The 13,115-nt window shown below is 33.2% G+C and overlaps 1 protein-coding gene across 4 annotated transcripts in view; it reads right to left on the bottom strand.

Annotated features, from left to right (window-relative positions):
- Positions 1–729: 729 nt before the first annotated feature.
- Positions 730–13,115, bottom strand: part of CCDC102B (coiled-coil domain containing 102B) — a 281,402-nt gene continuing 269,016 nt past the window's right edge. For 3 of the 4 annotated variants that reach the window (XR_011542096.1, XR_011542095.1, XM_070627845.1), the window contains one exon: positions 2,576–4,033. Coding sequence is in view for 2 of the 4 variants with exons in the window: in XM_070627845.1 (XP_070483946.1) it covers positions 4,030–4,033 (4 nt within the window). In the remaining 2 variants the exon portion in view is untranslated. Of the gene's footprint in view, positions 4,034–13,115 lie in introns of all 4 variants that reach the window. The other variant, XM_070627846.1, reaches the window with a different exon arrangement.

Here is a 13,115-nt window from a genome sequence, read left to right as displayed (position 1 = left end):
CTTATCCCAAAAGAACTAACCAGATATCATTTTCATTATGTAGCTTTTCCTGAACAATTTCTCTAAAAAGAACATGTTTCATTTATTTTTGTGTTGTCAGCATGTAGTAACTCCATAATAGGCTCTTTTGGTTAAAAATAATTTCAGTGTTGTATATTTAGTTAAAGTTCACATTTATCTTTTCTCATTTTTATTTATTTTTGTGGCAAAATCTTTCTTAATCACAGCTTTCAAATTTGAATTAAGGTTGTTATTTCCCTTTAAACATTACTAACATTTTATTCAGGGATATTTTTTCCCTTAGTGAGAAACAGTAGAAATTGGCATCACACCAAGCAGGCTGATTCAGCAAGAATGCACCTGGTAAATGCAAATGATTTTGTTTCATACTTTTAGGTTTTCTGCTGTGAAAAGCTATAATGGCTTACACAGTAGCTGGGGACAGAATGCTCATGCAAATTAGATTTTAATTCTTTACCGTCTTATGTCACCTATGCTGATTTTTTTGTAGATATAGAAGGCTTACATATCTCTTGGCTATATGAATCATGTAAGTAAGAGTTCTATTTCATGTTAATTATCTCCTTGTATGTTTCTTTATTTATAGAATTAAGAATTAAACCTGCACATATAAGTCGATGGTTTGGCCCGATCACTATAGGTAGTTGATTTTAAAAACAGAAACATTGTTTTATAAATATAGGATTAAATTCAATAAGAGACCATGAATGCTTTAAAATACATTTATTTGGGAAAATTCCAAAAGTCAAAACCTTAAAAGCCATTATCTATCGTAACTACGTAAAATAGATCAAATATTTTTACCAGCTCTTGGCTGAGATATATGAGTTGTCCTTGTCCTCAGAATAATAGCAAACTAAAATTTATTGGGTTCTTACAATGTCCTAGCAATTATGCTAAATTTTATACATTTTTATGTATTTCACTCTCAATAATTCGATGTAGTGGATATGCTATCCATGTTATAGATACGGACGCAGGAGCTAAGATCCACTTCTCCAAGTCACACATCTCGTAAATAATAAACCAGATGTGTTGGACTCTCTAATCTATGCTTGGTGTACGTCCTTAGTTTAGTAGAGAAAATGTGGTACAGTTGTGAGACTATTAGGACAATCTTTAGAGTTTTTTTTAATTTTTAAAAATTTTTTAAAGATTGGCACCAGAGCTAACAACTGTTGCCAATCTTCCTTTTTCTCCCCAAATCCTCCCAGTACCTAGTTGTATACTTTAGCTGTGGGTCCTTCTAGTTGTGGCATGTGGGACGCCACCTCAGCATGGCTTGATAAGCAGTGCTATGTCCATGCCTAGGATCTGAACCAGCAAAACTCTGGGACTCTGAAGTGGAGCATGCGAACTTAACCAGTGGGCCACGGGGCTGGCCCCTGGAGTTTTTATTTTATGTTTTATTTAGGTTTTATGAGCATAAAGACTATGACTCTATAAAATTATTTTTTTGGAAATATGACCCTTAGAATGGTCACATATGATATACATAAAACACCATCCTGCAAAGTCCCATTATGTCTTTTCTGGGGGAAGAATAAATGTGGTTAAGAATGTCTTGGTCATCACTAAGAGTGCTTAGAGACAGTATGTCACAGAACCAGAAGCTTAATGAAATCCTAATATTACCCAAATAATTTAACTGTTAATAATTTTTACCATTTCCAAACAGAAGTGAGTGTGAAATGGTGGCTTAAAAATGTCCACCTTTCATGCGGCCAGCTCCGTGGCCAAGTGGTTGGGTTTGCGTGCTCTGCTGCGGCAGCCCAGGGTTCGGATCCTGGGCGCGGACATGGCACCGCTCGTCAGGCCACGTTGAGGCAGCGTCCCACATCCCACAACTGGAAGGACCTGCAACTAAGATATACAGCTGTGTACAGTGGGGGGAGCGGGGCGGGGGGGGGGGTGGGGGGGTTGGGGAGATAAAGCAGAAAAAAAAAAGAAGATTGGCAACAATTGTTAGCCCAGGTGCCCATCTTTACAGAAAAAAAATGTCCACCTTTCCGAGTTTTTGTTTTTTAATGTATGTGAGGGTGCTGATAACATGGAGAGAGACTTCACGTTGGTATCAAAAATAGCAGGTCACTGTTTGCCATAGGGAAGAGAGGACATATATTTTGCCAATGGAAAAGAATGTTGATATATATTTTACTATCATACCCCTGCAGAAAAAAATGTCAGTTTGTCCAATTTTGAATAAACAAGGCAATCTTTGGTTTATGTTCCTTAAAAAATGACAAATAATGCTGTAAATAATAAAGTTACTCATAATTTTTTATCAACAATAATCCCAAACTTCTCTATCTGGACAAAAATACACTGATTTCAAAAATTTCTTCTGTAAGAAAACACTTAAGCAGAATGTAAACTGAATATAAATTTAATATTTTTTGCTAAGTTCTATTAAAAAATTTCCCTTTAATGTAATTTCCTTGATAAAACCCCATGTTTTTAAAAGATCATATATAAAAATACTAAAGAACGTGAAATTTCAAAAATAAAATTAAATGTGGTATAAATTAATATAAAACACCAAGGATTAACAATGTAAAGGATGATAAAATACCATTTATTATAATCCCTAATCGTGAAAATGAAATCTATGCTACGTATATTGCAATAGTTAAAATTTCAAGCCAGAAGTAATTATGCAATCTTAGTGCTGAAAGACTGTATAAATTTTGTATAGTTAAATGTTAAATGAAAATTTTATAGGTTTAAAAGCAAAATAAAAACAAAATCACAGCTAAGATCCCAAGTATAATTCTCACCAAAAGTTATGACAAAGTATTTGCAATAACTATAAAATATTCTGAAGCAGAAGTAGATTTACTGAATTCAATGGTTACCATGTCGTAGGGGCATCTCTGATGAAAATAAAATTGAGCAGCAGACTTCCCACTATTCTCCTCCAAATATAGCAATCTTTATCCAAGAGCCCAGGATTTAATGTAACAAGTGGATAGAAAATGGGCTGTAGGATCCAGCAGACATGAGCTTGAAAGTCAGCCCAGCTACGTTCTACCCATCTATAAACAGACAAGTTCCAAAACGTATGTACTTCAATTTGTGTGTCTACATAACATCAATAATAACCCCTCCCCATGAAACCCACCGAGTTCAGTGGACAGCACACAGAAAGAATTAAATAAGGGTAGTTATTTAAAATAATCCGTTGCAAAGTTATATGATGAGGTCAACTTGCTGCATGGACATTTCATAGTTATGACCCGTGTGAAAAGCACACAGAGGACTAACTTAGTCACCAGGCAAATTCCTAGTATGAAACTCTGTTCCCAAACCTTGACTTATAAATAAGATTTTTGTGAGTCTTTCTTGTAGAATATTATAAGTATACAGTGAGTTTTATGTTTATATTTGGCATGTGTAGCTGGACACGACTTCCAGAAACACCTCTGGGTCAGTTCAACTCAGCATCCTGTGATCCAGGGGGAAGGCAGAGAAATGGAAACCATATTATCCATTGATTAAACAATATACATATATAAAATCAAACACAGAGTTAACCGTATTCTGCTTTTAAAGCAATATGAGAACAGATGTAAAATCATTTAAATATAAATGTGATATACCATATGAAATAGACAATATCTGCTTTCGTGAGCAGAATAAAATGGTTAGAATAATTAAATACGAGAGAACCATGGAACCCTACATAAAATAAGATAGAAAACAAGATAAAATAGTAACAATAAAGTTCATTATTGAGACACTAACATAAATCATTAAACACACAGTTAGAAAAACTCTCATGTAATTGATCAAAACTTCACCTAAATGCTTAGGTTGGCTGAAAAGAGTAAAATATTTGCATAGAAGAACGTTATTTGACACGCATGATTTACAAAATAGTGAATGTAGGAAGGTAACAATTCCATAGGGCAGACAATGACAGCCAGGTAACAATCAAAATGAACAGAATTTAAGCTTTTCTATTCCACTTTTAAACTTTGCAGGATGACTGTCTTACAGGCGAAGGCATCATCTAAAATAAGAAAAAGAAAAATGACCATTAACATACACAGGAAGCCAAAACATTAGTAATAGACAAAAATATCATTTCTTTCCTCTATTGCCTTCATGAGTCAAGGAAAAACTGAATTTCACTGTAGCTTTAGCATATAAGTGGTCACAGGAACAACGGTTATCTCCATCTAGAAAATATTCTCTGACAGCAAATCTCACACAAATAACCTAAAAGACATTACTGAATATATTAATTCATAATTGTATATTTTGTGGATAAATGTACCTAACTTTGGATTTTAGCTGTGTCTAAAATCATGTGTCAGAACGAAGAATAATCTTATGCATACAGCCAGATTACTTGAATTTATGAATGCATCATAAAGACAGGAGTAAAGGAGGAGTGAGAAGTTGGGCCAGGGCACTCTGTCAGAGCTGCAGTGGCTTCTTGCTGCATTGCTAGAAGAAATGCAGAGCTGCTGAGGCAGTAGTGTCAGAACATAGCAGGAGTCTGCTCAGCTACAATTCTGGCATCTCAACCTCTATCAAATGCTACTTACATCTAACCAAACCCTTAAATGCCTTAAACAGCACTGGGCAGCCTTGTGATACTACTCTGCTTGATGCTGGTGCTGCCAGGAGAGACAGCAGGAGAGCAAAGAGGCAGGGATCTAGGGAGGATACTGCTATGGTGTCTCCCCAAAATCACAGGTTGGAATCCTAAGGCCCAATGTGATAGTGTTAGAAGGCGGGGCCTTCGGGAGCTCATTAGGTCATGAGGGCAGAGTCCTTGTGAGTAGGATCAGTGCTCTCATAAGATACCCCAGCCAGAGAGCTCCCTAGCCCCTTCCACCACCGTGAGATACAAAGACAAAACTCTGCCATGGTAAGAGGGCCCTTTCCACATGGTGCTGGCATTCTGATCTCAGACTTCCAGCCTCCAAAACTGTAACAAAGATTTTTTTGTTTATAAGCCACCTAGTCTGTGGTAATTTGTTATAAGAGCCCGAACAGACGAAGACAGATCTAGAGGGGTGACTAAATGTATTTTCAGGAATAAAAGCAGATGGAAAATGGGATGCAATATAATTCGTGTTAGCTGGTGCCCCCCATCACCCCAGGATAGAAACAAACAAAAACAAGGGAAAAATGTACATTTTTAATGATACTAACTTTTTAAAATTAGTTTTCATCTTCACTTTAGATTGAAGAAAAACTTATTTATCTTGTTACTAGGATTTTTTTTAATACTCTAAGTAAGTAGTATCTGTTGATTCGAGAAATGTTAAGATCTTTAAACATTTCTTGTGTTAAGCCTATATGTTTTAGACAAAGACAATATTACTAGGAAAAAGCTGAGTAATAACATGACTGATTCTGGACGATTGAGTAAATGAGTTTATAAACATTAACAGTGAGATCCTGTGTCCTAGTGGGACACCCACGAGGCACCCTTTCCTTTGGTTTGATTCAGACGGCTTGGATTCTTTTTGTAGTTCTGTGGTTCTCTCTCTCTCCCTCCCTCTCTCTCTCTTTTTCTCTGCCTCCCTGAAAAATAATTTCTTTATGCTCAGTCATGACACAATGTAATTTCCTTACAGATGGGAGCTTGTCTTCTGAAGAAATTAAAATATGTTGATCTCACCCATAATCAAAAGCTATCAGAATGTCAAACTGCAATAGTATACTTAAGGAAATAGATAAAGCACATATATCCTTTTCCAGCTTAATATGGAAGTATCGAGAATAGTTTCTTGCTTCATAATTCTGAACATAAACACCATTTCCCTTTACAGAAGAAGCAGCATATTAAAAAAATTAAACATCACTTTTCGAAGAATTTTTGTGGTGGACATTTTACTAGCCCCACAATGAATGTTTTACTCCCCTTGAATTATGTAACCACTTTCAGGGGATTTGAAAATAATTATTTCAGTAAAAGGGTGTAGAGCTCCTGAACTTGCATAATTTCCCCTAAGAAAAATTAAATCAGAATTATGTAAGTACATCTCTACAAATCCAGCTGGCCCTGAGGCTCTGCTGGAAGAAATAAGAATGCAGTAAGCTACAAAGGTCGGGTTAGCCTCTGGTCCTTCTTGTCCTCAGCAAACCTACCGCAATGATCATTTGGAGTAAGACCACAAGATACATAAACTATCCGCGGTGTGGAAAAGATTTAAAAATGAAAAGCAGTAGAATATTTTAGCAAGAACCCAAGCACAGGGGAAGAAAGTGAAGGGGAAGAAAATAAAAGCAAGAGAGGTTGAATAGTATCTAATGAGTTTAGGCTTGTCCTCCAGTGAAACTGAATGATTGATGGAAGAACAAAATTCGCAGTGAAACTAGGACGATCTCAGTGGGCAGTCTACATTTATCAAATTATTGGTAGGAGAGGAAATTTCTCCTATCCAAACAAAGATCCTTGGAAGGGCTTTATAGAAGCCCTTTACAATATTTAGAAGCACTTTAGATTTTCTGGTCAAACTATAGCTCTCAGCCATGATAGTCTTTAGATTATGACAAGTCGTAGAGGCCATAAAGTAGCCCCAATCATCCCACTACAGTCGATACAGTATCCTGATGTTTCCTGTTGAGAGTTCAAAATAGCAGATAATTTTGTTCAATTTGCATCCCTTTTTTGCTGCCCTGCCCCCCTATACACACACTCACAGTTATACTCAAATGTCCGTGACCTCGTTAGAGTACAATGTCTGCCACAGAGAAGGTGCCAATTACGTATTTGTTTATTTGAGAATGCCATATGATAGACCAAAGGCTAATGCCCTAATCTCAGTGGAAATTAAGACACTTTTTCTTGAGAGACTATTGATAATATGTGCCATAATTTATTAGCTGTTTCATCCTTCCAAGCAGAATTTTCATTTTTCCAGGAGTGTCTCTTAAGTTAATAATGAGAAATTAGAACACAAGTGTATACACACAGATGTTTATTGCAATAGTACTAATAATATTTAAAGATTTTAAAGCAGAAAAAATGTTTAACAATAGGAGAATAACTTCAAATAATAGTATATGTATACCTTAGAATATTATGAACCATTAAAATGGTGTTTAAAAATATTTTTAAATAGCAAAACATAATTTTAGTGAAAAAAGGGTGGCTCAAATCTGCACAGACATCATAATTGTGATTATAATATATTCATCATCATGTATTTAGCATATAGGTATATATTTAGCATATGTACGAGACTATGAGAGAGAGAGGGAGAGAGAGACAGAGAGAGAGTGTGTGTGTGTCTGTCTGTCCAGAGAGAGGTGATAGAGAATAGACATCAAGACATTATGAGTATGGACTCCAGAGTCAGGCCACCTGAAGGTGAATCCCAATTTTGCCACTTAATGAACAAATTAGTAATAAAATATAATATTTTTACAAGAAGCAAAGTATCTATACATACTTTGCATTGAATCCTATCTAAATAAGTTTCTCCAATATATGACTAATTAGTAACGAATTTCAGAAATTAAATAGAAACATCAACTGGCCATCCATAACTTTTAATATCCTAATGTGATAAAGTCTCTTAGTATCCTAACCACTGTTAATCAGATCTTCAAATATAGTGCTAATAAAATCCACCTGACACTCACTGGCCCTTCATTGAAAATATTTGTAGGAATTCTTGGATCTGTGAAATTACGTCTGCAAATTTTATTAATGCTGAGTCAACATTTCAAATATTTCTTTATTTAATATTTTTAAATTAATAAAGTATACACTAGATTTTAGATTCTATAGAAAAACCCTAAATTTTACATTCTGTGACTGCATTTAATCTTTGACTATATGATTTAAATGGATGAAAGCATTTATTTTTATGCACCCAGAAGTAATAGACTTACTTTAATAAATCTAATAAATAAAGCCAACATTGCTAAAAAGTGTCTTTAAAAGAATAGAGTTCGGGTACATTTAATGGAATGAGGTATAATATAGCAGAAGATTTAATAGTATTAGTGGATTTTAATTTTTTATTTTACTATTTTAAAGAGGTTAAATAAAAGGAGCTTAGCTAATTTTTCCTCCCTTCCCTCTTTTTCTCACCCACCCATCATCACATTCCTTTCTTTGTTTCTGCACCACCAATTCTATAATACACAGATGAGGCACAAATATTGTAATATAGCTGACATTTTCCATAAAGAGATAAAAAGTGATAAGCTGAATAAAATACAATTTTGTGGGAGTTATATGACAAATCACTTCCATTTATGAGCTTATCATTATTTTCCACGAAAGGGGAAATTCAGGTTTTGTACACATCGCTGAGATCTTTCTTTTTTACTTAGTGTTAAAAATGCAAGCTCTGTCATCAACTTCCTGTTCATAAATGTGCAAATTTACTATATAAGTAGGTCCACTATTTATTTATAAATGTATTTATAAATTTGTAAATTTATAGTACTTTCCTTTTACTTACTATCAACACTTTTCAAAGTGACAATTTCTAAAAATGGAAGACATGTTCTTAAAATTTGAATGCCATGTCACATTAATTTTTGCTATTTGAGGTTGTCAATTAGATATGTCATAGAAATGAGTAATTGCCGAAATTTAATAACCAGAAGTAAACATGGAACATCAACTGTGCTACTAGAAAATCATCTGTGATTGAATCAATATTTTTGTCCTCACATCTGACTACGTAAGTTTTACAGCTTGAGTTCTACAATGTTCTTGACAGATGTGGCAATAATAATGTTAAGATAATATTGCAAATTTTTAAGTAAAGAGCTGTATGACTATTGTACTCGAACTTTCCTTAAGCACCAACTCCAATGTGCCTATTGTTGATGTAAAAGTTAGAAATATGAATCTGTGTAGTATAAATGCCAAAGTTAAATATTAAACCATGAAAATATGCCAACAATGGAGATCACTTAAAATGGAAAAATCATCAACAGAAATATTTTAGTTCATTGACATGATCTGTATTTACTCCTACTCAGGGGAACTTTAATAGAAATATCTAAATTATAATTGAAGTTATTGAACAGTCATAGATATGGTAGGGAGAATATATCTTATAAAAAATATTTAAATAAGGTAAGAAAAAATGGAAACCTACACATAAAGGGCATTATCAAAGTACAGAGAATATGTGGAATTTATTGGGAAAATAAAAATTTATAGAGTTTCATTTTAAGAAGAAAACCAAATGTAATGAAAATATTGTCACAAATGTTATACAATATAATAGATTATAATTTAATAATCTACATTCTAAATTCCTTAAAGAAGGATAGATGCTGGGAAAAAAAGAAGGATAGAATATAGTTGAGTGAAAATAGTTTTTTTTGATATTAGAATTGAAAAGCTATATAGAATCTAAATGTTTTATTACCCTGCATAATTTTCAGTTAGCTTAATCTGGTTATTGTGAAGGGCCAGACACTTATCCTTGAATTCAAGGCCCTGTCTCTCATCTTTAGAAATTGCTATCGGTACAACAATGGGGAGATACTTTTTCAAAAGATCAAATGCACATTCTGAAGCACATTTCTATGTAAAAATATAGTAATGAGCTAAGATATTATGAAAAACAATGAGAATAACATAGAGAGCAGTATTTAGAAGATATAACTAAATACCATATAACATATGACAACAATCTGACTGATAAATTAATTCTTCTATAGAAATATAAATTATATAGTAATTACATATATAAAGATTTTTTACCTGCCTCCTATCTCTCACTTCGCAACAAATTATACTTAACTTTTACATGTTAAAAGAATAGAAGTAGTGACTACATGTGTGTGTACATTTCTGTAGTCTGAAAATAGAACATTTAAAAATACTCCTGGTAGCTGTGTTTTTGTTTTTTTCTGAAGATTGGCATCTGAGCTAACGATTGTTGCTAATCTTTTTTTTTTTCCTGCTTTGTTCTCTCCAAATCCCCCCAGTACATAGTTGTGTATATATATATTTTTTAGTTGTGGATCCTTCTAGTTGTGGCATGTGGGACGCCACCTCAACATGGCCTAATGAGCGGTGCCATGTCTGTGCCCAGGATGCGAACCCTGGGCCACTGAAGCGGAGCGCTCGAACTTAACTACTCAGCCATGGGGCTGGGCAATGGTAGCTGTGTTAAGAATGCTATGAAAAGTGTAGCTCCATCGTAGCTGTGATTATTAATTATTTGGCTATACTATAAAATAGCAATTAGATAAGATTTAACACACAATGTGGGTGTTCATTCGTGAGATTGATAAAATTTGGTTTTAATTTCCTTTTCCCCTGTACCATGAAGAATTAAACAATCATAGAGTGTTTGTATATTTTATAATCTTCTCATTCATGGAAATAAGAAAAGATTCAGAAATGTATAGAAAACATGAAAAAGCAGATTTGCTCATTCACATTGAAATTTGTCTTTTCTAAATCAAAATAAGAAAAAGACTGAGAAAGTCTATGGAGAAACATTATAAATCAAAATATTAAATGCAAATAAATATATGAGGTGACCATCAGCTTATTTTTTAATACATAATGCAAACACACCCACACATCAAAAAAAATTAGAATGTTTGTTGTCTTTGAATTCCATCTTTTAAAATGTCAAGACTTTCCCATTACAATATTACCCTTGCCTCCAAAACTTAAATATATGGCTATGGTAACATTAATATTTTGATTCTTGACTCAGAAACAAAAGAACGAAGATCATACATCTATTTCTGTAGACCTTGCAGATACTATATTTTCAATCTGAATGGTGTATTTTTCAAAGATTCATTAATTTACAAGTCTAGAAAAATTGGCAAGCTGACTCATAGAATAATATTGCCTTGCTTCTACTCTATAAAAAGTCTTATTCAGTCCTCCTCCAAAGAAGTTGTGTTTAAAAAATGGGAAATATGCCAAATGACTTCTTTTACATGTTTTCAATACAAAATTTTTTAATCCAGCTGCCATGACAAAGTGTTTTTAAATAAATGGAATGAAATTAAGGGAATCTACCTTATTGTTTTAATGGAAAGCTAGTAGTTTTCATTCAAGAAAATGTTTCTGATATGTGGAGTATGTTCCGGATATTGTTCTAGGTGTTGGTCACAAAGCAATGAGCAAGACAAACAATATCCTTGACATCATGGGGGTTACAGTCTGGAAATAGGTAGAAATATAGGCATATATATATGTACCATATGTGTACGTATAATTATTATTTTATCAAAACAGTGAAAACATTTCATCCACAATAAATTTGAAAAGACCATTGGTATTTTGGTAGTTGGTTATGCTTACTGTTATTAGGTCATTTATAAGGTAATATAAACTGGCAGAAGACATAAAACTCATTGCCTGACCTTGTTTCCAAATGTGAATTTTAAAATAGCTAAGAGAAAAGTTCCTAGAAAAATGTCACAGGAATTCTTATGATGTATTCAGTTTTATTTAATAGAAAATACTATTAAAAGGATGTTTCTCTATGAATTAACTTAAACACATTCTACTTGATATAAAATTTTCCACAATATCAGTAAACATGGCATAATATCCATGAAACCGATAGGCATTCTTAATCATCGTGGTGTTAAATGACTGTCTGTATCTAACGATGATTGAAGTAACCTCTTTTTTAAAAATATGCTTTCAAAAATAGCATAACTATTCTTGAAACTTTACTTTCTTTCCTCTCCTCAATGTGAATTTTAGTACAATATGACAAGTTTCATGCGTATTTCTGTGGCTATGCTGATTGGAAATACACAAATTTAAAGATTAGTTTGGAATTAAGTAACATCGTTATTATAACATATTATCCATGAATAATATAGCCCCTTATTTATTCAAGGGTCCTTCAGGACCTACAAAAAATTGTGTAAACTTCGCAAAAGGAATTTTGCATACATTTGATTTATTCAAAGACATCTTTTAAAATTTTTATTAATAGATATGGAATTATTTGAATTTTTCCATGTGTTTATAAGTTAGTTTGTTAAACTTCTACAGAGAAAATTTATTTAACTTTTCTTTTTATATAAATGTTCTGTACATTGTCTTGGATATGCATTTTGCCTATGTATAATAGCAAAATTGTCTCCTTTTTCCAGTATTTACATCTTTTTTTTCTTGCTTATCATATAATCTTGTTTTACCGAGGTACGACACTGCAGAGCAAATTTGCTGGTCACCTTTGATGTTTTTTGTTTGTTTCTGAACTCGATGAGGGGTTTGGTGTTTCACCAGAAGGATATTTGTATAATTTTCAGATAGAAATGCTAAGTAGTGAAGGACATTCTTTTATGTCTCCAGTTTTGATCATGAATAAGAATTAATAATTTTAAATTGTTTTATTATTGTTATGTAATAATGATACCATTTTTCTCAGTTGAAGTGTTGAAATAAATTAATACATTTCTGATAGAGGACCTTCGTTGAATTCTGAGAATAAACACCATATGGTCCTGATGAATATTTTATAACACTTCTAGATTCCACTTGCCAAGATTATCACAAGATTTTTGTGCCCATAATCATAGATCAATCTATAATTCTCCTGTCTTAGACTAGTTTCATCAAATTTGTTTCAATACTTTACTCTCTCATAAAATGTGTTGGGAAATGTGCTCTTTTGAACTTCTCTATAACATTTTTTTATCTGTTTCTCCAGATTTTGATAAAATAGCTATAAAACTCAGCTATAACACTTGGTTTATTTGTTTCAAGGAGGAATAGGGAATTTAATGCATAAGTGAAGTATTTAATAATAATTATTCTATCCGGTTCCCTTTTTATTTTTTATGGAGTACTGGAAATTATTTTCTAGAGAATTTCAAATATCTAAATTTATAATTTTTATGGATTAAAAATTTTCAGAATCTTCACTTGTATTTTATAAACGTCAACTATAACTCTGGTTATATTCTATTTCTAAATGCTTTTTAAGTTACTTGGGGGTGTTCCCTCTTTTTTTCTTGGTCAATTTTAGCTTTTGATTTGATGGGGAATTTGGGGGCGTCTGTGGTTGTTGTGAATGTCTTTCCCCCTTCCCTCACTCTGCTTTATAAGAAGCGACTTGGGTCCATGTCACACTGCCAAGCCCCATGGCCCACAGAGACAGGCGAAC

Source organism: Equus przewalskii, chromosome 7 (genome assembly GCF_037783145.1).
Source record: "Equus przewalskii isolate Varuska chromosome 7, EquPr2, whole genome shotgun sequence".
NCBI classification, from domain to species: Eukaryota; Metazoa; Chordata; class Mammalia; order Perissodactyla; family Equidae; genus Equus; species Equus przewalskii.
Note: the sequence above shows the minus strand (reverse complement) of the source record. Positions and strands in the feature narration are given on the sequence as shown.